We start from the raw sequence: 27,657 nt of genomic DNA on the forward strand, positions 1-27,657 counted from the left end.
AGAATAAACAGGGGTTATAGCCCAACATCTGGCTCAAAGGGGGAATTTAATAGTGAACTTGGTGTACTTTTAAGAAAACGTTTAGCTTTGCAGCAGTGCTCACCTGTTCTTTATACACAGTTTTTGTCCCCCTCTCACCCAAAACCTGATTGTGTCCCTTCGATCTGGCAGGAGGCTGAGGTCCATCACGACCAACACCTCACGCCACAAGAACTGCCTGTCGGCAGTCGGGCTCATTACCGGAGCCCGGTCCCCCACTGAGTGGCTCTAAAAAAACAAATAACATTGCTCCGAGGTCAGCTCATGAAGTGCTGCTGGCAGCTACAGAAAGTTGCGGTTTGAGAGGGCCGAGAAGTGGTAGTGCCTGGAGGACGGGACACAAAACGCTATAGAACGAGACAATGAGTAGGTTGCACAGGAGCAACAGTTTGATGAAGAGTAGGAGGCGACCGAGAATAACAGGTTTGCAAATGTTGCAGTACAAGTCAGCTATACCTGCATTAGAAGTGTTCGGAAGTTAAAAAACAATGGGATGAGCAAAAGCATTGTTGAGGTTCCATTTTTTTCTGTGAATCAGAACAACAGTGTCCTTACTTAAATACAACCCAAAGGGGAAAACAACACAAACGTTGGGCCAACCTGAAAGATGCATCTGTTTCCGGTGCACATGTCAGGTAAATAAAGGGGGCAGAAAGTGGGAGGTATGCGACTGTGTCCCTCTGTGTCCCCCTGTGTCCCTCTGTTTCCCGTCTACTTTACGTTTACCTTTATAACGCAAAGCTGTCTGCAGCGTTCGGTGTTGACGTGCAGCACAAAGGGCGCCCTAATACCGGCCTGAATATGCATGAACGTGCTGTGGCTGCACCGCGTTGGGGAACAGCGCCATGCACCGCTCAGACACACTGAGGCTCAGCTGCAGCCAGTTCCCAGCTACTCTTTGAGTCCGGCGCAGTTTGACAGGCCGAGCCCGGAGAAAGACCCTTTTATCTGTAATCACATTGGCTCTGAGGCTGCAACCGAGGGAGGTTTCCCTTCCCTTGACGATACCGACAACCTGGTGAAAGCGTGTGGCGCTTTTGCTTTGATGCCATCCAAAGGGGAAGAAAAAAAAATCAAAATAAATAGGAGAGAGGGGTGAGGATGGACCAGATCATATGAAAGAGAGAGAGAGAGAGAGGGAGAAATTGGCACATTGCCAGTGGCTCAATTACAAATATTCTTCAATCACACACAATGACACACCTGTACGGATAGAGGTGGTTGCCACATCTACTGACCCAGACCCACAAATGGGCTCGGGTTGCATAGTACAGGCTACAGCAGACAGGAGTCTGCCCTAGTGCAGCCACCAGAGAGAGAGAGAGAGAGAGAGAGAGAGAGAGAGAGAGAGAGGGTGAGGGTGGGGGGGGGGAGAGTTTATTCCTTGAGAGGGATTGTGAACCACTTCAGACAGCCTGGGCTGGAGCCTGATAATAACTACACACACAATGCTCTGGATGAATGTTGCGTCTCTCATTCACAAGACGGCTGGTTTTTCCCCAATGGTGAGCCGAGGTAAAGACAAAGGGTCAGCTGTCTCCTCGTTCTTTCTCCTCCGACGTGCAGGAGGCGCACCTGCGAGAGTGCCTGTCTCCCACCCCCCCTCGTCCCCCGTTCTTCGTACTGAAAACTCCCATTCGGGCTGCTGCTGCCGCTCGGCTGATGCTGCACACACTTTGCAGACCGGACCATAGTGCAGCGGAAAGACGACGCGGGGGTAAAGGGGGGCCGACACAAGAGATGGGACGGATTCATCTCCTCCTCTGACACTCCACAGGCGCTCGTTCCTTTTTGAAAGTCCGATCGGCGGAGGCATGCCAAGCGCAGACGCCCGCGGCGGAGCGCGGTCAGTAAGGACATCCGTGTCTCGCACTCTCTCCCTGTCCCGCTCTTTGTCCATTTCTGTAAAATAGTTGTCTCAAAGATCACCCTTCTCATCTTGTCTCCGCTTTTTGAAAGGAAGCACAGACTTTGCGGCGCAGGACCCGAGTGAGTGAGACGTACTCGCGTCGCGCTCCCACCTGCCACAGCCTTTTGCGCGGAGACAGACTTTGGCGACCTTCATCCGGGACGCTGCTGGCATCCAGGACCCGACGGAGGGAAGTGAGGCACCCGCCGTGTTTGGGCCCAAAGCCCCCCGTGAGGCCCCCCCCGAGATGGCGTGCAGTGCGTGTTACTACCTTGTGATCAGCTCCACACACCTGAGCAACGGACACTTTCGTCGCGTCAAGGGGGTCTTTAGAGGACCACTGTGTCCAACTGCAACCAGTGATTCACCGGTAGGAGAACGACGATTCCTTAAACGTGTGTGTGTGTGTGTGTGTGTGTGTGTGTGTGTGTGTGTGTGTGTGTGTGTGTGTGTGTGTGGAGGGAGGGGGCAGAGCTTGTAAAAAGATAAAAAGTTAATTTCAGCTACTTTTTCCACTTTCTAGTGACTATTCCATCACACGTTTGAGAGCAATAATGGGAAAGTCCTCACAACTACAGGAAAGTGCGCCTGTAGGTATCTAAAAAGTGTGTGCAGGATGTAAGAAAATATTTTCTTCTTTTGGGGAGTCATAATAAAAAGGTTATATAGGAATATTTGGAACAGAGGAGAAATGAGTTATCCAACCATGAAGCCATTGTCCCTCCATGCTTCCATCTCGCTAACGGCTATGGGAATTAAACGAATCAAATTACATTAGTGCTTTCAGGAGGAGATGAGTTGCCCGGCTGAAAATAGCACTAATTACCTGGGGAGTATTTGTTAGGTGTGTGTGTGTGTCTGTGTGTGTGTGTCTGTGAGTGTATTTATGTGTGCGATCTGCCAACAACTTCCTGACCTTTTCCCGTCGCCTGTGGTCCCTTTGAGCCACCAGACTGGCATTCAGTTGCAAACTGGGTCTCAGTTTTTGTGCACTCAGTGTTTTTTTATTTGTTGTAGTTGTACAAATCTAGAGAGTGGGGCAGAGGGAGTGGTGGTGTTTGGGGGGTGGGAGGTGACAAAAAGAGAGAGTGAAGGAAAGCAAATAGCAATGCACGTAAATACGAACATGATATTTTGGTGTGTGTGTGTGTGTTCTAGATTCAGGAGCTGCTCGGAGGGTCTCTGGTAATCACACATTATTCATGAGCTCTTAATGTGAGACGAGACAAACTGGCGGAGCTGATGACAAGTTTGATGAGAAAGGAGGAAAGGAGCAGCTGGTATGTGTGTATGAGCGTGTCTACGAGTGTGTGTGTGTGTGTGTGTGTGTGTGTGTGTGTGTGTGTGTGTGTGTGTGTGTGTGTGTGTGTGTGTGTGTGTGTGTGTGTGTGTGTGTGCGTGTGTGTGTGTGTGTGTTCATACTCAAGTCATTACCAGTCTGTCATGTTCGGCCCGCGTCCACTGTGTGATGGGAATGAGCGAACAGTGTTGAGCACACGCAGTGAGTCTGACAGAGATGCTGCAAAGAGTCGTGTTGACAAAGTACAAACTTTTGCAGACACACATACGTGGAGAGAAGAGCTAAAAAATGGTGTTGTGCACACACCCTGTACAGTATGTGTACGTCTTCACTTAGTTATTTAATTTAGTCTGTCTCAGAGCCCATTCATCTCCTTGTAGAATCATCAAAAATCTCACTTTTTATTGCACACGCAAATGAGTCTCAGAAACAAGAGCGATTCCTCACAAGAAGTCTAATTTAGATGATCTTGCAGCGTACTGACAACATCCGACAGATCTACAAATTTGGAGGGATGAATGCATTTGCATATTCAAGCAGTTGCTAACTTTTGTTTCCGTGCTGTGAACATTTATTAGAAGAGACCCAACGATAGATGAGATGTGTTATGCATTGCAATGTGCCACATCTTTTTTCTTTTCTGTCAAGCTTCAAGTAATAGACGAGTTTTAAGACAAAAGACTTTTTGCGTGTAGATCAAAATCTATCAGGAGCTACTGTAGAATTATTGAATGGTGTCATGTATCATCAGATGCAGACAGTCAGTTAATCAATATTTAGTTTGACAGACAGTAAATCTGCAACTGCTTAGATTACCTCTTCATTAGTTAAAACCATTGAGAACTCAAAATTAATTCTTTGATTCATTATTTCCTTACTGCAATCTACACGACAGTGAGCAATGAAGCATATTTTGTCTATATTGCCTGTACGATATCTAAAAAGAAGAATTGTGATCCGCACTAAAACTCGATGAGGTCTATTGACATCATTTTATTTTCTGATGGTGCTGTGTCATACGCCTCTTTGAAAATCACTCTTGTTGCCGCACTCAAGTGTTTGTGAAATACTGGATTTGGTTTTATCTAAATGAATTCAAGCGAACATCATGAGCAGCAGGGACTGAGAAGATTGCCTCTCACCAATAACCCTGATTGAACCTTCTCCCTGGAGTTGTGTCTCCGATCAAGCCATTGAATTCGTACTCCAGGTCACAGCTGACCTCTGTTTGGACAAAGGGAAAATCCAAACAGAAATGTTGAGTCCATGTTCGTACCTTCAAGCTGTAGACTGGAAGGGATATATTTTACCTCCATGTCCAAACTAATGTGGATAAGTGTGTGGAAAGTTTTCTGTGCTGCGAAAACGCTGCGTAAGTAGAAAACGAAGGTCGAAAAAGGGAAAAGAGACGTTCCTTCAGATTCATCCATATTAGTTTAGACGCGTTGAATTCATGCGCCTGTCAGCATGATAAACAGTGAGCGCTTGTGGTCAAATATAGTTCAAAAGTGACCTCTTGTGTTAGGTGGAAAGATAAAGTCCTTCAGCGCGGAGCAGGTGAGTGTAACACACCTCGCTGAGATGTGCGTCCACATCTATTGCACCTGTCCGTTTCCGTTGTAGAGGATGCCGCGCGAGCCGGCACCACAGCCGGCTGCTCTTTGATTTGGCTTGGATCAGTGGAGTACAAAGGAGATCTCAACGGGGATTTGTCAGAGGTAACTTGTTGTGTCTTCCCTTTGATAAGGCGTTGCAGCATTAACAAAATACTGGGCGCCTATGAATCGTAAGGAGAATCCGTCTAGACACACTGGCCCCCTTCCCCCCCCCCCCCCCCTTCATAACAAATCCTCCCGTGTTTTTCTAGATCTCTGTGCTTTGTTTAGCTTCCCGGTGGATTGAGCCGGTTTGTCTACACCGGGATTTAGCTCATTACTCGTTTACCATCGCTAATTAGTCATTGTGATAGCTCTCTCGGACGTGTCTAAAGTTTGGTGCCCGTATGCATATTAGTGCGTCATCATCATCATCGTCGGTGAGTCATTCTCCAAACTCTCATTAACACTTCAAAGGCTTTTCGTCCTCACTGTCAGCATGGAGGGAGGACCAGAGGTGAGATGTAGAACGGTGTGTGTGAAGAGGAGAGATGCTGCCCTCGCGTATCCTTCCATTCAAACCGATCCTCTTACTTATTATACTATATTCAGCTGTCACTTAGCAAACATCCTCAATCTCCACTTCCCTTTAGAAACACCTCCCGCGGTGGAATATGGTTGCCCTGTGTGTGTGCATACTTCCACTGAAGAGTCCTTTGCTGTACACTGCCGTGCCTACGCACAGTGAGGCGGAACGGGACCTCGCTTGTGCTTTGTGTGTATGCACGTGGCTCCGCGTTGGCGCCCTCGTGTTGACATTGATTCCGCCGGGAGCTGAACGGTGTTTATGTAAATGAGGTGGCATTTAAACGTATGCCCCCCCCCGAACAATTATCTTGAAACAAGTATTTAGCCGCACAAAAACACCATCATGTTCAGAGTCAGAGTCGAGTACTTAGCTACAAATATTAAGCCATAAGGGGACAGAGGTGAAATGAGCCAACTGGCTCGCCATTTGCTCTGCCGGTTTATTCACGGGTGTGGGCATCTCAATGCACGGTTAATGATGATCATAATAATAAGTGATACCGGCTCAGTATCAAAGAACTCCCTGGGGACAATGAAGCTGGTAATAGCATCTCCTCAATTTATGAAATTCAGCAAATTTCAGAAAGGAGGAGTTAGGTTAAAAGTGATTTGAAATGAAAAAGTTGTTTTAGATCCAAGAGTAGAGCCGCTACACACGGGTCTTCAGCTTAGTATTATCAGGAAATCAATTTTAGTCACAACCCCTAACGCTGCTGCAGTCACTCATTCATACAGTGTAATGGTATGCACACACACACACATATACACATGGAGCCATCAGACCCTGGTGGAGCACTTCCCGAGTGAGCAAGTGAGTGCTGCTGAATGCTTAAGTCCTGCATGACCGGCCCATTCCTGCTGACCACTGCAATGTGCTCTCGCTGATCACTGCTAATGTCCTCCATCACGGTTTACACTCACACCTTGGAGAGAGAGTGTGTGTTGGGGAGAAAGGTGTATAATCGGGACAGATGGGTGAGATGGGATGGCAGGAAAGAGCAGGGTAAGGGGTTAGTAAGACAGTTGGCATCAATTTCAAATTTCTCTCAAGCCTTTATTGACATTTCATTTAGCTAATGAATTCATTAGTGCTGCGTAGCATAATAACTTCTAATTGATAACCAGCATGGTTCCCACAAACACGCCTCGTCTTTCTTTCTGTTTTTACTAACAAGTTCCCTCCCTGTCTGTTTGTGCTGCACTGTGTGCAACTTTTAAATGAACTGTAGAGGTGAAATAACCTGCCGGTCTCTCAACACCAGTGCAGCGCGCCCCGAGGACGAGAGGAGCGTGAGATGTACAGTACGAGCACATTCATCTCTGTGAACGTACACGAGTATCTGTGCTATTGCCCCAGTGTGCTTGCCAGCTTTACACTGCCTGTTCACCTCTGGGATGGAAACGCTTTTTCATTCAATTGACTTCTTCTTCTTGGTCTTTTTTTTGTGTGTCTTTGACCTGCCGCTCATTCGAAACACAATGATGCACACAAAGAAACACACACACACACACCTACATACAAACTGGACTTTGACTTGAATGTCATTTTTTATACTCTATAAGTTATTTAGATAAAGGATGATGCTTCACCATTTCACCCACAGCCCTTCACTTTGCCCCCATTTAAAGGCTTCCATTTGAACTAAAGGTTCCGTCAGAAGATGCTAGTGAATGAATTGGAAGCCATTGTTTATTTATGTTTGACTGAGAGGTAAATACAGTGTAGAACTGTGTGGGTGTGACCCCGTTTGGAGACTATCGTTTGGTCTGAGAGTTTTTCTCAATAATCTGTCTGCTTCTGCTGATATAACATTTTCATATTGAGGTTTACAAACATGTGCACATGTCGGGATTGACATACGAGTTATTGTACATGCATGAACGCGGACACCACAGATGGCCAACCTCTCATTTGGTATATTACCATGGGACAGATGTTTGACTGTGTGGTCATTAGTAATCGCAGCATCAGGTAATTATCTGGAGACACACCAGCACATAAACACACATAACCCCCCCCCCCACACACACACACACACACACACACACACACACACACACACACTCACACACTCACGTACAATTAGTGAGTGTTTGATAATTAAAAGATGTTTGATGAACCATCTGGAACACCAGTACAGGTAGAAACTGACAGACACGCTCAAAACAAAATAACAAAAATGTGGAACGGGAGACGAAATGTGAGAGATAAAAGGGATTTTATTTCATCATCGTTAGGATGACACGTTTCATTCAAGGTTTTGTCCTAAACTATTTTATTTCACTTGACTGCTTTCTCTGTGCGCTTTTGATCTTTTTCTTTTCTCTAAAATATCCATTTTCTGCCTCTCTTTCTTGTCTCCATGCCATTTCTCGAGGTGACACCTTTGCTCCAATCCCCCCTCTACCTACTTTTTTTTATCTCCCTCTCCTATTGCTTTTCTTCTCATCCCTCCAGCCCATTCATTTTTTAGCAGGTCAACGGTTCAACCGTTTAGGCCTTTAAATCTTGGTGTGTGTGTGTGTGTGTGTGTGTGTGTGTGTGTGTGTGTGTGTGTGTGTGTGTGTGTGTGTGTGTGTGTGTGTGGTATGCCCTGTATGGGATGACAATGGGAGTAATATTGCAGTAGCAATATTGCTGAAAACTCCTTGAAGGAATGAAAGAAAAGAGAAGGCGGTCGGTAACCCTTCCTTCACTCTGTTTTTATAATCTATTTTCATGTAGTGTAGGAGCATATCCGGAAAACAATTATAGCTCCATTAACTAAGAATCTGCATATTTCTGCACACACATGAGTGTGCACGTTGCACATAGTTGCACCTGTGTGCTTGAATGCTTTCATGTGTCTCCAAGACTGACAGACCGGGCCGGGGTTAAGAGCAGCTCAGACAAATTCATTATTTCTTCTCAGAGGGGAGAGATGACTCACTTAAATAAAGGCTGCAAACCACCTCCTCACTGCTGAGCAGAAGGAGTAACTCCCAGCTTAGCAGAGAGCACGGGGCTTCCTTCTGAGAAAAAAGAAAACTTGGATTTCCTCCTCAGCTTGATGTTCAGATCATATTTTTCCCACTTTTCATGTGCACGAGGCCAATTTATAAAAATAACTGCAACTGAAAGAAGTCAAGCGGGCACGTTGCATTTTTACATCAAAGTGGGATTTTAATGCATATGAATCCTTTTCACTTCCTTAAATTGTTGACATAAGATCAAAGCTTCAATGCTTTGCATCGCTTTGCCTAAAGGAGAATGTACTTGTGGATGGTGCTCTTCTGGGTACACCAATACACTATGACGGACAGCTTCAATTCATAGCCTGAATTAGGACAACTGAGAGATTACCATAATCATTAAAGCCTACTATATAAGTGCTCTAACATAAAAGCTTTTCAATACAAGTTACGTATCGTTAGTTCCTGCACAATGAGCATATATCTAAAATGAAATGATTAATATTCCCCAACTATTCCAATTAACTAATATAAACACTGTAGGTATACTGTTAACACTTCAACAAGTTTGATAATGTAGTTTGAAGTGTTTTGTATTTATTTATATTCAACGTGTACTTTAAACAGTTAATATATTGTTCAATTTGAAGAAATAAATTAAATAACTTTCTTTAGTGTTGTCAATTGTCATCTTGTGATTTAAAAAAAAGAAACCTGTTCTGGCAGCGTTTAGGCATCGGTATTGGGAAAGAAACATACCTATCCCTAATCTCTGTGTACTGGATGTACTGCTTGTATGTGTGCACATAAAGCAGAATATTATAGATGCAAAACGTTTAAATACGCACATGCAGGCGGGTCACAAATACATGTACTATAATAATAAGACTATGTGTTCCTTCTGGTGATCTCTCATGTTTATCTATCAAAGCAGATAGGACCTACTAGGACATTCTAGTAGCGTGAGGTGATGTGATGCATCAGTAACAATGCATCACATTATATCAGAGTTACCTCCACCAGCAGCGCGAGCCGTGACGCACACACTAATAATTCATGCCGTTTACTTCAACCAGCCTTCACATCAGCCGCGCTGCTGAGAACAACCCACTACAATCATCATGAGCGGCATTCCTGTTCACAGCAGATTGGAGATGCCGGGCGCTCGGCTTAGCGCTGTGCAGAAATGTCCTGGCTGCGCGCTGCCAGGATGGCAGGATCACAGTGGTCTGCAAGCAGTCTCCAGCTACCAGCCATCGGGCCTTGGCTCCCTCCATTATATGGGCAGAGTGCCTGTTTCCTCTGACTGTTTGTTTATGTATATTTGGCGCAATTGTGCTTGCACATTTGCGCACGAGTCTGCTACGGGGCCCTTCTTAGCCTTGCTGTGAGGTATATTCCTTCCCTGTGGTACAGGATTAGTCACAACCCTGAATGGGAAGACATGGGAGCAGCAGCAGGGGAGGAGAGGAAACCCCACAAAGATGAGAAGAAACGTGTGGGTGGATTGTGTGAGTGCATGTGTGTGGGTATTCATCAATTTCCCTAACATCCTCTACTTTTCCTCCGCCGTATCACCCAGAGGCAAGAAGCAAACACAAACTCTATAAGATCTTCCCTCTGCTTCTGTTAGTTTCTCTCTCCGTCATTCCTCCCGCTTTACTCTCTTCTTTCCAAATATGAAGGTGTGTATGTGCCTGATTGATTGGTATGTGAAACGTGTCTGTTGTCTTGTCAGAAACAAGTTTATTGTGAAGTCCCGGGGAGGTGGAACATATCGCCTGCTTAGTTTTTGTTGTGACCAGCATAATCCCCGTTCTAAATTCTTTATTGCAGCACGAGTGAACCTATCTCTTCGAGGTACAACAGACATGTGTGTTTTTGGAAACGATGGAAAAAAAAAAAGCTTGAGTCATGCTTCACATCGCAAACCAAAATCAATACACTTGTGAGTTTGGCCGCCTGTGGGTTTGTGTTTGTGTTTATGTGTGAGCGTGCGAAAAAAATAGCAGCGTGTGATTTATGTAAATGAGTGTCATCGGCCAAGGAGGAGGCAGAATTCACAGGCCTGACGAGTGGCTTAATGATTCATCAGCCTGGCTGAGGCAGGCATCAATAATGGATGACAGAGTGGGTCTTGCAGGATTGCTCGCCCCCTGATTAAAGTGCTCCGAAGCTAAACGCCTCACTTCCTCCCTCTTTCCCCCCTACCTTCTGGGAGGATGAATACAGAAATACGGCGTACTCGCACACCCTCTCTCTCACACACACACACACACACACACACACACACAAACGCATGCATTTGCACACATCGTCACACACACACCTTCTACTCGAAGTCTTCCCGCACAGCCTAATGTCATCTCACCTCTCACATGCTTAATAAGGTCTCATCCCGTCTTCATCTACTCACTCTACTCCTTTGGTCTTAATCCCATCACGGCGAGTGAAAGGGGAAGAGAAAAGGGTAGAGAGAGGCAGCGAGAGAGCAGGAGAGGGAGTACAGAAGAGGATGGAAAACGTGGGAGAAAAAAAAAAAGCGAAAGCTACAATTTAATGCTTTATCATTTGTCTGCACCGAAATGGAATCTTTGTCTCTGGAGATTTGACGGCAACACAGATGTTCCTTCTCTCCCCCTTCACACACGGAGCGGAGGGAGTCGTCTTCCCTCTGTCTCTCTCTTTAATCTGTATGGGGGTGTTGGTGTGACAGGACAAATCTCTGTCTATTAGGAGACATAAACCTCTAAACCCAGAGCTACACGGCCATACATACTAATGCAACTATACAGAGGGCTGAATACAAGTTTGGGAACGATGGTGACAACACACTGAGGAACGAGGAGGGATGGACGGAGGGAGAGCATGATGCTGGAAACAGAGAGAGTCCCGGTGGGACTTCAATCCCTGGCCAGCACTGGGTTTTTAGCCGGTACACAATCTTTTTGTACTGCAAAACCAGCTTTAACAAAGTTGGACCGAGTTTGCCGCATTGATGTGTGATGAGTTGGTACTGAGCGGTTGATCCCGGCCTTCTCGTCCGTAGCATCATTCATTTGCCACACGTGCGTTCATACGCTAATGTACCAGAGAAAAGATCACTCACTCTTATTTGCCACACTCGTGTTATCCCCTGATAGCCCCCAATGGACCACACATAGGGAACATGCACACACGCCTACACACACCCTCCCCCATACACGTCTACGCCCCCCCTCCCACACACAAATGTTCACCCAATCATGAATGCCTGAAAGACAGTAATCATTCCTCAATTCAGGGATGGCAGAAACCACACGCTCTTGCTCAGCCGTCCTCGCCGCGTTCATCCTTGAGTTTGGCGAGATTTAGTCGAGCGCTAAATGTGCGTGTGTGTAATCTGCGATTGCATTAATCCGGTTCTTTAAATCTGTCGCTTCCCGAACTGATTACCTTCATCTTCTTAAGTTGTCACTCTAATCTGTATTATCACACTCACACAGATTACAGTCACAGTTTGATCACTTCGATAAAGACACAATCCTCTTTGAGGCAGTCGATCAGCTGTCTCGTCTGAACAGACACAGTTCTGTGTATTATGCGCGTGCACGTGTGCCAATTCAGCTACATCCATTTATCCATGCTGGGTTATCAATTGTGTCTGCAATTTAAATGTCAAGAGTGTATGGTCCATATAATTCCATTTTTCTGCCAGCTGGTAGAGAAACACCTTTAATATCGTAGATGACATTTAGCAAGCGAGGGGCGAGGCTGTTAGGGACACAGATGGATGACTCAACGTTGCTTTACAATCTTTAAGGGGTCTTTACAAGTTTATTTGGCTTTGATTTGATGTTTTTACGTGTTATTTAGAGCTTTGTTTTGGGCGTTCTGATCTATCGTTCCATTTCCGGTTTTTACTTTTGTTGGTTCTCTCCTCATGTGTTGTGTCTTGTGTTTTTGCCGCCTCTTTGATTATCCACACATGTCCACACACCGAGGGACGTTCTCGAAACTGTCTCTGTCTTCATCGTGTGTGTGCAGCTTCAGTCTCAGTTCAACCCACAAAGGGCTGTTAATGCTCGGAACAGGAAAGCGTGTGTGAGAGAGGAACGATTATATAATGCAAAGGAATGATTTCAATCCACGGTAGAAAAACACCTGAGATTAATGGAATGAGACGAGAAGAGCGGTGAAACAAAAGGTCAGCTTTCACCAATTTTGTCATCCGAGGCTACGTTAACAAAGAGACGGAAACAAACATGGCATATTTACAGTATATTTATTATGACTGAGACGTGGCCTGAAGTTCACCTCTTCATCCTTTATAACCACCGTCCTTTGCCTCCTTGTAATCGGTTTATGATGTTTTCCTTAATGTGCACTGGGAGAAAGAGAAAGGACATCTTTGCCTTTTAGAGGAACAAATGCAAGTCCCCGAGGTGCACTGTGAGAGAGTGGTATGATCATGAAAATACATTTAAATTCACTAAGGAGACCAAAGTTTGTAGAACGGCGGGGTACTTTAGGAATTTGCATGCATGCTTTCATGCATTTGTGCTACTTCCTTGATCCCACTCATCACAAAATGTATCCACAAAACTGGTGGAAAAAAACTACGGGTCACGTTTGTTCAAGTGAAGAAAATGTCTTAAGATGTCCTCTTTTTGTGCATTATTTTCTTGCCCGAAAGCTATCGTCTGCCCCCGTGAATCAGTTTAACTTGTCCTTCATGAGCCAAAGGCTGAACGCACATTGTATTCAGGAGGAAATGAACACAATGAGATCGAGAAAGGAGGGGGAGGATGTTGAGAGGTGGGTAGATTTTAAATGCGGCACCGAATAGCATTGATCAATGACACGGCGCATGAATAACTCTGCGATAATAAGGAAGCGATGTCGAGTAAGAAGGAGATAGGCGGGAGGCAGGGAGAACGAGGGCAGTGAAGGTGTACAGATCTGTGGCATCGCATTGTGATGGACGCAGAATTTATTTTGATTGCTTGCCGGTGATCGTTTTCAGGCTTTGTGACAAATCCTGGATTTATGACTCAAACAGGAGAGCAGAGCGACGTCTTTTTTTTGTTTTCTTTTCATACCACAGACGAAAGCAGTACAGTCACGTCTTTGTGTTTGTCCTTTGAACACCCGTCACACGAAGTGTTGTGCTGGCCGTTGTCCATGGGAACATCTTCCGTTACATTACCTACTGTGTGGCACATATTATTTCAGGCCTTTTCATAATGAACTATTTCCCCTTTAATCCGTTGAGAGCACGACCCTGAGGTGACGCATCATTAGGAGCGCTCGTTGTTTTTTCATACCGGGGCTTAAACAGCTTTAATCTCTATGCCGACTCTTTTTTTCTTCATTGATCTCTGAAAACAGGAACAAAATCTTTAAACTTATTCTTTGGTGTCACGCTGATGAATAAACACTTTTGGACACATGGAGTTTACATGTTAAAATTGGGGCTTTCATGATGGCATTCTACAATTTTCATGGGTAAACACTCATTTGCGCAGAGGTGACAGTCCTCGTATTTACTCTGCTTGTTTACAGTTAAATGAGGTTAGCAGTGTATGCTGAATTTGCCGCGGCTTCAAATGCCATTTCCAGGATTACTGAATAAACTGACTAATGTTTATTTTATGAATAAATATATATAGATGGATACATATACTTTGTGTATTGATAAATTGATAGATAAAGACAAAAGGGTTTTGCACCGCATGGATTCAAGGATCAGATCTGGGGAGAGGTAATAATCATTTTAACAAAACAGCAAAAGGGCACAGGGCAAATTTGCAAATATAATCCCTTCATCATTTATTCATTCAGTTGGTTTGTCTTGCATGTTGCTCAACCTAAAAGGGCAGAGGGAGATGGAACATTTGGATACATATTGTGAGCACGACAGACAAAGGCTGGTGATTCATGGTGTATCGAGGCCGTTGCTTAAGATAGCGCACGTTTCATGAGTCACCAACCACACTGACCTGTAGACATCGCACTACGCGTTTTACTGGTCTGTGTATGTGGTGGTAATTTTGTCTCCTTTACGGTTGGGTTGCCAGCAGTGTGTGAGCCGGCGTTGCTCACTGGTGGATACGCATCTGTCCTGTTGGCTGAGAGAAACCTCTGACGGTTTGGGCTGAGCTTTCTCCATGTGCTACTTACAGCTATAGTCCCAACTGGCTCTAATGAGCTGCAGCAAACAAAAATACGCAAACACTAATAGAGGGATTCACACAAAAACAGCTGTGACGCACATGCAGATGCATATTTGTCGGATTAATAAATGGGTGGGTACTGGCCATGGAGGCATACTGAAGGCGGTCATGGAAGATGCATTAGGGCTCAATAACACTATTTGGCAGTCTTTGGGGGGGGGGCACAGACGCATCTGTCATTGAGATCTACAGGTCACTACAGTAACGAGCGACGTCGTTAGATATGGTCGCAAATCGACGCGGCAGCGGCAGAGTCACGCACTGCCAGACTGCCTCCACTTGTCCATGTGTGTCTGGGGGAGATAATCGCAGGAACACTTTAGAGAAAGGAAAGGGATGGAAACAGAGAGGCGTTTAAACTGTGAGAGGAGGACAGAGCGGGAGCAAACACATTTGCTCAATTTTTTTTTTAACACTAATGGAATTGTTTCTATTTATTACAGTGGCCAAATTAGGGTGATAATTATAGCCAAAGCTAATTACGGCGATAATTGGGCTTAATAAACAGTTAGGAATTGTTTATTGAATTGTCCTCACAGGGAAAAGTAGCAATTAGAATTTCTTCAGTCTGAGGATAAGCTTACACAATATTAAACAGTGGATGTAATAAATACAGGTGATGTGCAGGATTATGCTAATACAGACTCACATGAGTCAGATTTTTTCATTACGTTTTGTTCATGATTAATCAATAATTATGTGGACAACAATAGCCTCGTGCCTAGATGAGCACAGCTGGAAAGAAGCATCATTTTCAGTTTATTTTTGAGCAACAATAGTTCCCTCAATGTAAGCCATTTTCATAAAGTTTGTATCTCCCTCCTGCAGTCCAAGTACTCTTCAGATAATTATTTGATGTTGCTCTCTTTCTCTCCCCTAATTTGTTATGCATGTTGAGGCATAGTTTCTGCTAGTTGGGATTATTAAAACTTGTGTTGGCATGTTGTTAACAATTCATCAAATCATATTTTAACCCTTTTGCGTGAGCATGTCCAAGCCCAAGAGTTCAAAAGAAGCACATATTCAAATCCTGCAACTCGTATTTAAGAACATATCAGCACATCTAGTCATTGTCCACACAGTGATGAAAGCATAAAGAAAGAGACTTAAGAGGGAATACTAAGTGTAATCTTATTTTATATACAGTTAGTTCACTGCTGTTGTCATTACAACCAGCGAGAAAGTGTACAGTAGATTTCTCTGAATTATTCATTTTAATCTAATTTATGAGCTCATGCAAAATACTGCAAAAATGAATCACTGAGCATTAAAGTAAGATTAATATCAGGTGTTTTATAGTGTATCTTCTATGATTCTTATTTTACTTACTTTACCAACAAATGGGTTCTGTTGACAGAAAATGTTTTTTTATATACCGTACTGAATTTTCATTTTTAAGGACATTTGATTGTTTAGTAGATGGCTGAAGAGAAGCTGAGAGCAGCATAGGTGATAAACGAATTCCAATTTCAGCCTCTCTCTGACCTTGAGGTTCCACCTGCAGGCAGCTTACTGTCAAGATGTTATTAAGACTTAAGTTATGACAGTGATAAGCAAATTATCTGAGGGGCCTTTGAATTTCTGTGTATATCAGCAGTCTTGAAGGTCATGATCACTAGACAAAGAATTCTGAAGCTTTCCATTATGCTTAATTGAAATTAAGCATAATGATGACAATAGTCATTTATTTTATAACCCATAAAAGTCAGACATCCCAAAAACCAAGAGGGCAGTTTGACTGGGTTCACTTTAAGCGTGACCTGTTCACAGAAGCCCGGGACATTGAATTAATTAGTGTCTGTGTGCTTGAAAGTCCAGTTATGGATCACAACGACTCTTATTTGTGACATCCTTTCAGCTATGAAGAGGAATAACATGGCCCTTCTCCCAAAAATTTACAATAAGCGGAAAAAGAAAAAAAAAACTCACATTCAAACTCAAATTCACATTCACAGCCTTGCAGAACACTCCCGCATATAATCCTGCAAACCATCACTGTCTGTTTAGGTCTGACGGTATCAGTTGTGCTTTCTCCGCAAACAGATTTATACTATTTTTATTACCTCTGCTGTATCACGTTGACAAACTATGTGCGACTGTGCATGCATAAGTGTGTTAGTGTTCGCGTGGAAGGAATTCTGTTAATGTGTCTATGCACTCTGAGTTCAAAAAAAGGGAATGGAAATCAAATAAGGTGTGTTCATTTAAGGCAAAGGAAAGCTCTCATGTACAACTTTATTCAGGATGTTCCATAAATAAATGGCTCCTGGGATCTCCACACACACACCTACTGTACAGTAACCCAATTTCTTGCTTTTTTGCATTCACACCTTTTCTTGTGTACATACACCCCTCTTTCTGTATAAATTTCTCCTGCTCCAAAATAATTACCTTGTTAGGATTCAGAGAGGTGAGAAGAAAGGGTTAGGGGGTACAAAAAATCTACACATGTACACACATAAAGTGTGAAGGCGTGAACTTACGCAGCGTCTATGTGTTCGTGCATAGGCCCATAGGTTGACAAATACACGGCTTTCAGTATCTCAATCTGTTCGCCCCGACACAGCTCAAAGAAAGGCCGCTCTAGGTGATTGGATCATTTCCTGGTCGTGGCTTAAGCCTTCAAGGCAGATCAATAAGACACACACGCACACAAAGTAACACAGAATCAATGCATATTACTTACCTTTCTGCAGATTTCAGTGTAGGATAGTCCTGTGCGCCTGGTCCGTGCTTCAGCCTCCTCTCCTCTTCGCCCAATTAGCCCAAACCAAATGGAAATATAAGAAGCACAGTTATTTTCTTTGTATTTGTGTTTAAATGTGTTTACCTGTGTTTGTGTGTAGTTAAAGTGTCATTAAAATTGTAATTTATGTTTGTAAAGTAATGCCATGACAGGGATGTTACTCTGCGGTAATAATAAGGCCAGGCGTTTCTATATCTGCGAGGGCAGGACGGGGTCACTTCTCTTCTTGCCTGCATTCCTATCCTCCCTTTCTTATGCTCTCACCTCTGTTCTTCCGTGCAGACACATTACTGAAGCAAATTGGGGCCAATAGACTCTGTCCCTGCGTGACCTAGGGCTCACCAAACAGAGAAGAAACAAGCTATACAGAGAGAAAAAGGCAAATAGAGGCAATAAAAGGGGAGATAAAGGAAAGGAGAAAAGAGGGAGTTAGTGGAGGAAAAAAGATTGGGAAATCAGGAGAGCCAGCAAAGGGAGGGAGAAGGAGCCAAGAGATGGACGGAGGGAAGGAAAGAAGCAGAGAGTGAGAGAAAGAAGTGACAACCTCAAATTAAATTCCCATCATGTCAGTGTAGAACAGAATTCAATAGTGTTTATTGGCAGCCCCCAGCCTCAGGGAAATTACATTCTGAAGCAGAGCATGGCATGAATGCACACACAACCCTGAAAATGTGCACACACACACATCTATTGTACACAACACTGTGCATGTCCTCGTATCCCCCCCCAAAAAAGCCCTCTGGCTGATGTGAGCATGTAGACAAGCGATTCATCCCCTGAGGTCCATATGCCATTTGTCCAGCATTTGTATCTATGAGCATGCACTATTTACGCGCCTGTATGCGTGTGTATTTGTCGGAAAGTTTTACCAGTCTATAAAGGCATAAATGGTTAATTTAAGAAGTTTGTTTTTTTCCATCAGTTGGCTACAATTGCCACTTTCCCTGCAGTCAGACCCAGACTGTTTGCCATTAAAGTACATACACAGGTTTATATTACAGTGGCTGTATTAAATGTGTCCTTGGGCTCAAGTTGCCATGAACACAGGGCTTCAGTTTCTTTTGTCCAACCTCCTGGAACGACAGCAAGAGCAGCACACTTTAATGGGAAGCCGTTTAACAGTTTTATGCAGAGCACATGTAGAGGCCATTACTGCTGATGTCTCTGGGATGCAGATTTGGCCTAAATGGCTAACAATCTGCCATTTCTTCACCCCCCCCCCCCCACCCCCTCCGCTCTCTATCTCAATCTCCGCCCCTCTAACCCTTTATGTCTTTGTCTGTTTATTCCTCTATCTTGTCTCTTTTTGCTTTCTCTCCCCCTACCCATCCAACGCACTCATTCGTCTCTCTCTCTCTCTCTCTCTCTCTCTCTCTCTCTCTCTCTCCAGGAGCATGCAGAGAGGGCTTTGGGCTGCTCAGCGGAGGATCTGAAGGCTCCCTTCTACTGTGAGCTTTGTCACAAGCAGTACCTCAGACACCAGGAGTTTGACAACCACATCAACTCCTACGACCATGCACACAAACAGGTAGGTGGAATGCACTGGCAGTGTGGTTACACACAGCACAAACACAGGCTATTTAACATGCAGACATGTTTAATGATTTCCTGTCGTGGAATCTGGGTGTGGTGGCTTGAGGGGAAAAGCTACTTTACATGTGCATGTCAGTTTGCCCATTGGGTGCAGTTTCCCAGCAGGTAACAGTACAAGAGTGACAACCGCATCATCTCTTGCAAGCTCACACACTTGGAACTTAAGGCAGATTCTCATGCATACGATGTAGACGGAAGGTTATTAATAACCAAAAGTTGCACAGTATACATTTTTCACTTTATGATAAATAGTGCAGTGGCCCTTCAAAACTTAAATTTATCTTCTGCACTTCACTGCCTTTGTTTCCATGGTACACCTACCAGAGCTTATTTTGAACTCAAATAAGGAAGGGATATGTACCTATTAGTTTAAACTCACACTGCCCTTTCATGGTTACTCAACAATATCTTCCCTAACTGTTGATGAACAGTTGTCAACTAAATCAAAGGACAGGCATACATACATACATACATACATACATACATACATACATACATACATACATACATACATACATACATACATACATGCATGCATGCATGCATACATACATGCATGCATGCATGAATGCATTCATGAATACATGCAAATAGACACAATTATATTAGTCAGGTTTGGACAAGATGAGGTGTATGGACCATTAGGAAAAGACCGAGCAGGAGGTTTTCTCCTGCTTTCTGATTTCACATCCATTCTCATACGCAACCTCTACTCTGGACAAACTGGATGTTTCTGCTGATAGCACATTGTTATATGTTATATGTTGTAACTCAGACATGTCCTTCCCTACACACGTGTGTCAGACACAGGCTCTAAACTAAACCAAGCCACTTCCCATTTTTGAACGCCCTCGCTGTGCAAAATGAAATATACATTAAATAAGACTGTTCCTTCACTGTCATTGTTCTTTGAAAATGAACCGAAGCAACTGCAGGCCGATGTTAATGCTTTGTTTTAGCCAGCGGCAGGCACATGAAACGAGCTGCATGCGGCACTGAGCTGACAGTAGCCACTGGCACTGTGGGAACACGCACACATACAGGCGCGCATGCACACTCTGCCTACCGAGCTGACAACAGATGAAATTCTAGATGAGGCGAGCTTCCCTGCAGGAGTATTGGCTTTGGAGAATGGCAGCTGATTGCGTTTGTTCTGTGTCTTTTCCTTGTCATCGATTCAGGGATAAACATGTCTAAATGCAGCGCTTTATCAGCATTTACTGCTGATTACAGAAATTGCTCATTACAAGAGAAGTATGCTCCTTTTTGAATAAAAGAGCAATCAGCCTATTAGCGTGGCCCCTCACATGGTACCTAAGAATACCCCAATCCTCGTTCTAAAGCCCTCGTGGATTGAAATGAATCAACTCTGACTCATCCATAGTTGCCTCAGACGGAGCACTCCTTAACACATCTAAAGGAATATTGATCGAGGCTTTGACAGATCGGATTGATTTTCGCAGCGCATAGCTGGACTGGCATACTGGAGAGTAATATTGCTTAAAGCTGTTGGGGACACGACATCATCTTTGAAGACAAAAGTATCCACTTTAAAGTGTGAAACGGAAATATCTCTGCACTGTGTGCTCGTGAAAATGCGCAACATTTTGTTGGGCTCTAAATATAGCTACAGGTTTCTATGCAGTGGGATCTGTTCTTAAGAGAGAACAATAACCTGGCACACTGCAAATGCAAGTGGAAGGAGGACGAATGCATCCTTCCATCTTTGATACGCTGCTCTCTCTCAGTCATCGCCACGGACAGCTTCTCTGATCTTTTCTTCCTCCGTTTTTTCCTGGCTCCGTCCGCACTTGTTCCATATTCATCCTTCTGCTTAAACATGATTAATATTTCCCATAGAATGAGTTTGGCATCAAAGCCATTCAAAGCTCCTTACCACACAAGAAGGAACACTCACCTGATTTCTCGCGCATCTACAATGCACAAGCACCTTATGTTTAAGGGACACAAACCCACTGCCGCTGCTCCATTGGCACAAAGTTAAGACTTGCTGTCTTCGCCGAGCTGACAGTGGATGTTAAGCAACGAGCGTTAATGTTAAAAGACAACCGATTGTGTAAGACTCAGCAGAGATTAACCTGACGACTGTCAGCTCCGGCATGAGATCTGGGTGTGAAAGAGAGTGAGTGTATAAATAAATCTGAGGGGCTAATCTGATGAGTTCACGTGTGTGTGTGTGCTCTTGCGCAATATACTCTCTATAGATGTTAAAGAGCGGAAAATAATCTGTAAGTGAAAGTGGTGCACTCCTGTACCCGCACATTATACTACAGGATCAATTCACAACTATATCAAATAAACAATGAATCTTTATAAACCGGGGGTGGATTGCCCGTTGAGAGACATGGATAAAATATATTGGGAAGTGAGACAAGAGATAAGAGGCAGGAGGATGTACGATACTGCAGCTATTTCCAAACTCCTTAGTCTCCCCTTAGCCTTTAGACACACAAATAGAAACATACACACACACACACACACACACACCTACCAGGCACAGATAAAGGAGGGATTAAAGTGTGTAAAAAAAGGAAACTGGAGAGAATGGCATGAATCAGTGTTTCCCTTAGAGGACTGGCACACCTATGGCTATAGACACAAATGTACAAATACACACACGTGAACTTGCACAAAACACTAATTTGTATATTTTTTGCACTATGATGGGAATAAAGACCCACCGGTTTTACCTAACATTAAATCATCCACTGCTCACTACCATGGTGTGAGAATTATGTTTCTTGCATTTGTGCACACACACACGCACACACACACACAATGTCTCAAATGATTATTTTACCAATAAGTAATTTCTGCATCGGCAAATGCACCCTTAGCTACACTCCAGCTAAAGATCAGTCACTGGATAAGATTGTCTCTCTAGTCAAGCTGTCCCAACTGATAGAGGGCTGAACATTTTCAAAATGTCAGTGGAAAAATCATCATCGTCAATAAATCAGACATGCCACTCATCTCAACTGCCTCTCTAGACTGCTATTTACCAGTTGGGTTGTGTTTGCTTTCAAGCTAGGTTTTGTAAAAAAGATGCTTTCTTTCAGGCTGAATGGAGTTAATTGGACATGAGCTTAAAAGGCGGACATCTGCACACAATGCTGACTGATCTGTAGGTTTGAAAGACAGCTGCCTGCAGAGAGCTTCTTAAAACTAATTCCTCACTCTCTCTTCTCTTTGTCCAGCTCGTGTTGTTCTCGCTACCCTGTGCCCTCTAAAATACTTTTTTTCCCCGTCCCTCCCTCTGTTTTCCTCTAATTTTTTACCTCCTGCAGAGGCTGAAGGAGCTCAAGCACAGGGAGTTCGCTCGCAACGTGGCCTCAAAATCATGGAAGGACCAGCGCAAACAGGAGAAGGCTCTCAGACGGCTGCACCACCTCGCACAGCTGCAGCAGGAAACCCAGAGGTGTGTGGGAGGAGAGTGTATTTGTGTGTATCTGTGGCAGTGTGTTAGTGTAATGAGACCCAGGGCAGGAGTCCAGAGGGGTTAGAGTGTGTCACATCGAGTCAACGTTTATTCCATCTGATGGATGTTTCCACAAACGTTGGAGCACCATGCCGTCCTGCATAGGCCACAGGTGAAGTGAATACAAGATGCTCTGAGAGTGGATTATACAAGGAGAAGAAGATGTGTGTTATAATTAAGTCATAAATGGTTCTTTTAAAGAAGTGAATTAAATGAGTGAAACAAGTTGAAGGTTGCAGGCTTGCCTCAGTGTTTGTGTACCTCAAGCAATCAAAACAACGGATAAAGACAACACATCATACATATTATAATCATCTTGATTACAATGATTCCCTGAGCAATTCATTGGCTTTCCTACAATCAGGTAATGACATGTTAACAGCATTACTTTGAATAGTAACCGTTCCTTTCTTTTTTTCTTGATTTAAATTCATCATTCTTGATTTAAACATTGAAGTTTAATTAAGCCAGGCTTAAAGTGAAATAGATTCAAACCAAGAACACTTCTGTCTCTCTCTGTTTCAGAGTCCCAGGAATGACTTCTGGACTAAGAAGAGCAGACAGGGCCGTGACACAGCAGCAAGATAAGAAGGGGGACCGATGCGACCGCATCCCGGAGAACAAACCCGAACCCTTCAACCACATCCGTGGACTCCCTCCTGCGCAGCCCACAAAAGCACGTCTCAGCCGCCAGCCAGAAAATCCATGTCAATCACCTTCCCAAATCCCGCTGGCCGCGGCTCTAGCCGAGCCCCCACTACTCGCACATCTGGCATCCCATGCGCACTCTCCCGCGGTGCATCCTCAGTCCTGCCCGGGCTCGCGTCCCCAGCTCCCTCTCCCCGGGCGGGGGAGGGCAGCAGGCAGGCTTGGCGTCTCCTTCTGCTTCTCACGCAGGGGGCCCAGGCTCGAGCCTTCTGCCTCCGTCTTCTCAGACCTGGAAGAGGAGGAGAGAGAGAAGAGAGAACAAATGAGGGAAAGGCTAAAAGGGATGATGGGAGACGTTGGCGGGAACAGCGGGGCAGCGCAGGAGGGGAAGCACAGCGATTGTGAAAAGCACAAGTCCGGATCTGACGGTGTTAGTCCTAACGACACAGGGCCGATCCCCAGAGACGCTCCTCCCCAGAGGGAGAAGGGGGAGATTGGAACAAAAGATGCAGGGAAAGCACACTCAACTGTTTCCCTGGGAGCACCTGATAATCAGAGCTACGATTCACCGTGCCTGCTGCCACAGACCCAGGTGGCCCTACGGGGCGCCGGACTAGCCGGGTCACACATGGACACTGAACACGCAGATAGCGAGACAGACAGAAAGCTGGAAATAGAAGGGCGGGAGGAGGAGAGTCGGTACATGTGTGTGCTGAGGAAAGATGGCTGCAGTCGTCTGAGATGGCCTGTCAATCTGCTTATGGTCACCAAGTCTCAACCGCACATCTCCTACAGCTGCAACCCGCTCTGCTTGAACCCACCACAAGCGGAACATCTCGTAGAGGATCTGCAGGAGTCACAAAGAAATCGGTCTACTCTCTCAGATGAATCTGTGCCAGCTATTCCTACATCAGATGCTCCCTCTCGTTTAGAAAGAGAGACGAGACAGGAAGCTGAGGAACATATCGACGTGGAGACAAAAGCACACCTGTTGCTAAAGAACAAAAACCTTACATCATCAGAAACAAGAGCAGAAAGAGGACAATGCCCGCTAAGGATAGATGATTGTGTGAGGGTAGCCTCTCCTCCATTCGACCCCGCTCACATTGACAGCTATGACACAAACTCCCAGAATCCACTGGGAGGCAGATTAGGGGGTGCGAGAGGGATCGGGGAGAGAGCGATCGGAGATCTGAGCTGTAAATTAGAGTCTGTCACCGAGCCCGGCACACAGAGCTTATGCACCAGCCTGTCCAGGTGTGAGTGTGGGAGCGAGACAATGTGCAAGTGCGCCAGCGCTCAACAGCTGTACGCGGGCGCCGTGGAAGTGTCACGCAAAAAGAGGAAAGCCAGCACAAAGAAACACAAGCTGGGAAAGCGTAAGAGGGGTGAGAGGGAAAAGGCTGCGAAGAAGCACCCATCAGCAAAGTGCAAAGTGAGGAGTGTTGTCTCTGCCGTCTCCATTGGCTCAGAGAGGATTGGAGAAGTTGGGGGGAGCTGGCCGAAAAAAAGGTGGCAAAGGGAGATGAGGGAAACGAGGACGAGGAGGGTGCAGGGAGCCGGCAGCAGCTGTCACCTGGGAAGATCCGAGCCAGTATCGGTCCCGGTCAGGAAGAGGGGGCCTAACAAGAGCCTCAGCACTCGATCCCAGGCACAGCCAGACGGGGAGCAGGCAGAGCACTGCGCCGCTTACTCCCAGCCCGCCAGACGTGCCGCAGCGGACAGACGCAACAATGGGGAGGGGAGGCGAGACGGAGATGCAGCAACTTTTCCCTCGCGGCCCCACTTCTTCTTACACTCCTTCCCACCAGCATGTAACCCAGAGCTGTTTTGGGAAAGGGGTCACCATAGCAACCCCAGGGGTTTCATTGACTGCTGTTACCCTGACAACAGCTGTGGCAGCAGCCCGGCGAGAAAAAGAATAGTCCTCCACGGGGACAGGAAATTCATTGCCACTAAGAGGCATCGTGACGTCTGGGAGGAGACTGAGAGGGGGAGGAAAATCGGGGGGTATTCAGGTTGCAGAGGCAGGGACCCGACTTCAGATACAGAACAATGGGAGTGGTTGGGGAGGGACTGCCCTCAAGGTAGTGAGGGGGGCAGGTCAAGTAGTGGGTGGAGACCAAGAAACAGAGCAGTGGAGTGGGATCGGGGGCCAAAGTTCAGCCCCACTCCTGGCAGCTGGGGCAGGAGAGGCCAACGTCTAAGCACAGAAGATGCAGACTGGGACAGATGCAGCGTGGACAGATGGACATGGGGCAGCACTGACAGCTGGGAAGACAGGGGGACGCACAGATCCGCATCGGGCTCCTGGACAGGAGCAGACAGCCGAGACAGCCCAGCTTATGTGTGGAGATGTGCAGGCACCAGACGCTCAAGCTCCAGACGCTTCTCCAGCCCCGAGTGGTGGACAAGTAGGGAGACATACAGCCCCCAGAGCTTGATAAACACGCAGTCCAGCAGATGCCACAGCCCACGCTCCTGCAGCCCGTGCAGCAGCACCAGCATTTCCGAGCTCAGCTGGGAGTGGAGCAGGAGCAGTACCTGTTCGGGGGTCACAGTTGATGGGTTGACAGTTAGCTCCGACAGGACGTCTGAGGCCCCTCAGGAGGCAACGAATCAGAGCGACCATATGACCGCCTCATCAGGCCATACCTCTGGCTCCTTCACTCCTTCCTCACCACACGGAGCCTGCTTGGCTCCTAGCGTCCAGGGCCTCAACACACACCATTGTAACACAAGTCTGTCTCAGCTGAAGGAGCCCAGTGCGCAGTCTGTCCTCGTCGATAGAACCTCTGGCCCTGTCGACACAAGCGGGTCAGCCACGACTCCTGCAGGACCATCCCCCGGTAAGCCTCTGCCGCAGAAACCAGCCAGGACGTTGCTGCTCCCTCTCATAGGTAAACTACCTGCTATCCAGAGAAAAGCCAGAAGGAACAAAAGGTTGCAGGAGAAGAGTCGGGAGAAGCAGGGGGAGGAGGAAGACGAGACCAGGGGCAGCGGAATGGATGCTGGAGCAGTCGTCAACACTCAAGAATGTCCTCTGGACACGGTTGGGTCAAACCCAAGCAACACTCCAAATCTCTGCCTGCTGCGGATTAGGACAGAAGACAAGCAGACGGGTAAAGAGACGGCGCCGTCAATCAGCTTTACCGCTGAGGAGATGGACAAATATCGCCTCCTGCAAGAGCAGGCGAGGGAGCACATGCAGAGAGTCCTGGAGCAGATGCAAGAGAGCGCCGATGTGAACACGGAGACAAACTACACGCACGCAGCACAGACAGAGAACTGTGGAACTTCAGAGGAGCAGTACACACCTGCGCCCTTGCACAACCCGTCACAGCCTCAAACTCAGACACTTCACACGGACATGATGCAAACACAGGGACAGCACACCCTGCCGGTCTGTCACCCATTTTCACACGTGACCCCACACGAGAACTTCCCTCCGCCCATGGCGCTGAGAGTCCCTGGCCTCCCCCCTCTCTCCAGCCTCCAACATATCATCTTACAACACGCATCCCTCTCCTTGCCCGCCGCCTCCTCCTCCTCATCGTCCTCATCCAACTGTCCTTCCATCCACCCGCACCCAGTTCAGCTCCCTCACGGCCTGCACCCTCTCCATCCCTCCCTTCCTCACCACCTTCACTTAACTCCCTTTTCTTTATCTACCCTGTTTCCCTCCATTTTGCTGTCCCATCATCCCATCCCTCTCCTCCCCCAGTCCCCGGCTTTTCATCCAACCCCACTCGCTCCACTCTCCCACGTAGCCTTGCAACCCTTGGCCCCACAGTCTTTCCTGGAGAGAGCTTGGCCAGTGAGGTTTCAACAGAAGGCGGTGTGACTTTCCATGTTTATTAATCTTCTTTGGCAAAACAGACTAGTGAGTGAAAGAACGTTTTTTGGTTTGGACAAACTGCTGCTATTAGAAATGGGGTTTGTGTCATTGCTTTTAGAAAAAAACCTCAATCACACATATACGCGTACACTCAAACAGCAATTCTATATACACACTACTATTCACCGTTTTTCGAATAGAAAATTTGATTCTCCATCTAGTCTCTTCTGTGTCAAAGCAGAAATAGTGAAAACAGACTTTGATCCTCCGGTTTTGTCATCATTCCTAATTCAGGCCCAGAATAAAAGGAAAGGCGCACCTGCAATTCAAAGACAAGCTGTCCTTGTGTCACCGCCTCTCTTTCCTCCTGAACCACAGGCAGACCAGCTGCCTTTTGAAGTGTCCTTCATGCCAGGGACAAAGGGGCAAGAAAGAGTGACAATACTATCCCCTTATCTCCATTTCATTCAGGTTATCTGAGTTATCTGAGTGTGACTTTCAACAAACATAAATGATGTACAAGGGGCTGGTAGTCCAGCACAGCCATTTTAACCTTGGTGGATGCTGTATTTTTGTATTTGCCACAGAGCATGTATAAGAGGTACTGCAAAGTGACACAGTAGGAAGGATGAAGACTAATTTCCATATCTGACACATGTAAAGACCTGGTTTGTCTCTATAGTGTAAATAAAGGGTGGATGTAACCTTCATCAGTGGTACAATACTTATTCCACA

At 45.8% G+C, this 27,657-nt stretch overlaps 1 protein-coding gene across 1 annotated transcript; it reads left to right on the forward strand.

The window, feature by feature from the left end:
• Nucleotides 1–1,435: 1,435 nt before the first annotated feature.
• On the forward strand, nucleotides 1,436–27,632 carry znf804b (zinc finger protein 804B). The gene is made up of 5 exons (XM_040165951.2): nucleotides 1,436–1,885; nucleotides 1,999–2,318; nucleotides 18,735–18,872; nucleotides 22,246–22,376; nucleotides 22,962–27,632. The coding sequence occupies exons 2-5, from the start codon at nucleotides 2,196–2,198 to the stop codon at nucleotides 26,926–26,928; spliced, it is 4,359 nt and encodes a 1,452-aa protein (XP_040021885.2). The 5' UTR covers nucleotides 1,436–1,885; nucleotides 1,999–2,195; the 3' UTR covers nucleotides 26,929–27,632.
• The last annotated feature ends 25 nt before the right edge of the window (nucleotides 27,633–27,657 follow it).

This window comes from Gasterosteus aculeatus, chromosome 20 (genome assembly GCF_964276395.1).
Source record: "Gasterosteus aculeatus chromosome 20, fGasAcu3.hap1.1, whole genome shotgun sequence".
Classification (NCBI taxonomy): domain Eukaryota; kingdom Metazoa; phylum Chordata; class Actinopteri; order Perciformes; family Gasterosteidae; genus Gasterosteus; species Gasterosteus aculeatus.

What these genes read in the sequence shown, in the direction of transcription:
- znf804b (XM_040165951.2), top strand. Translation starts at nt 2,196, where the DNA reads ATGGCGTGCAGTGCGTGTTACTACCTTGTGATCAGCTCCACACACCTG. An exon ending in CTGCAACCAGTGATTCACCG is followed by an intron (nt 2,319 to 18,734) that starts GTAGGAGAACGA and finishes CTCTCTCTCCAG; the next exon opens with GAGCATGCAGAGAGGGCTTT. An exon ending in ACGACCATGCACACAAACAG is followed by an intron (nt 18,873 to 22,245) that starts GTAGGTGGAATG and finishes TACCTCCTGCAG; the next exon opens with AGGCTGAAGGAGCTCAAGCA.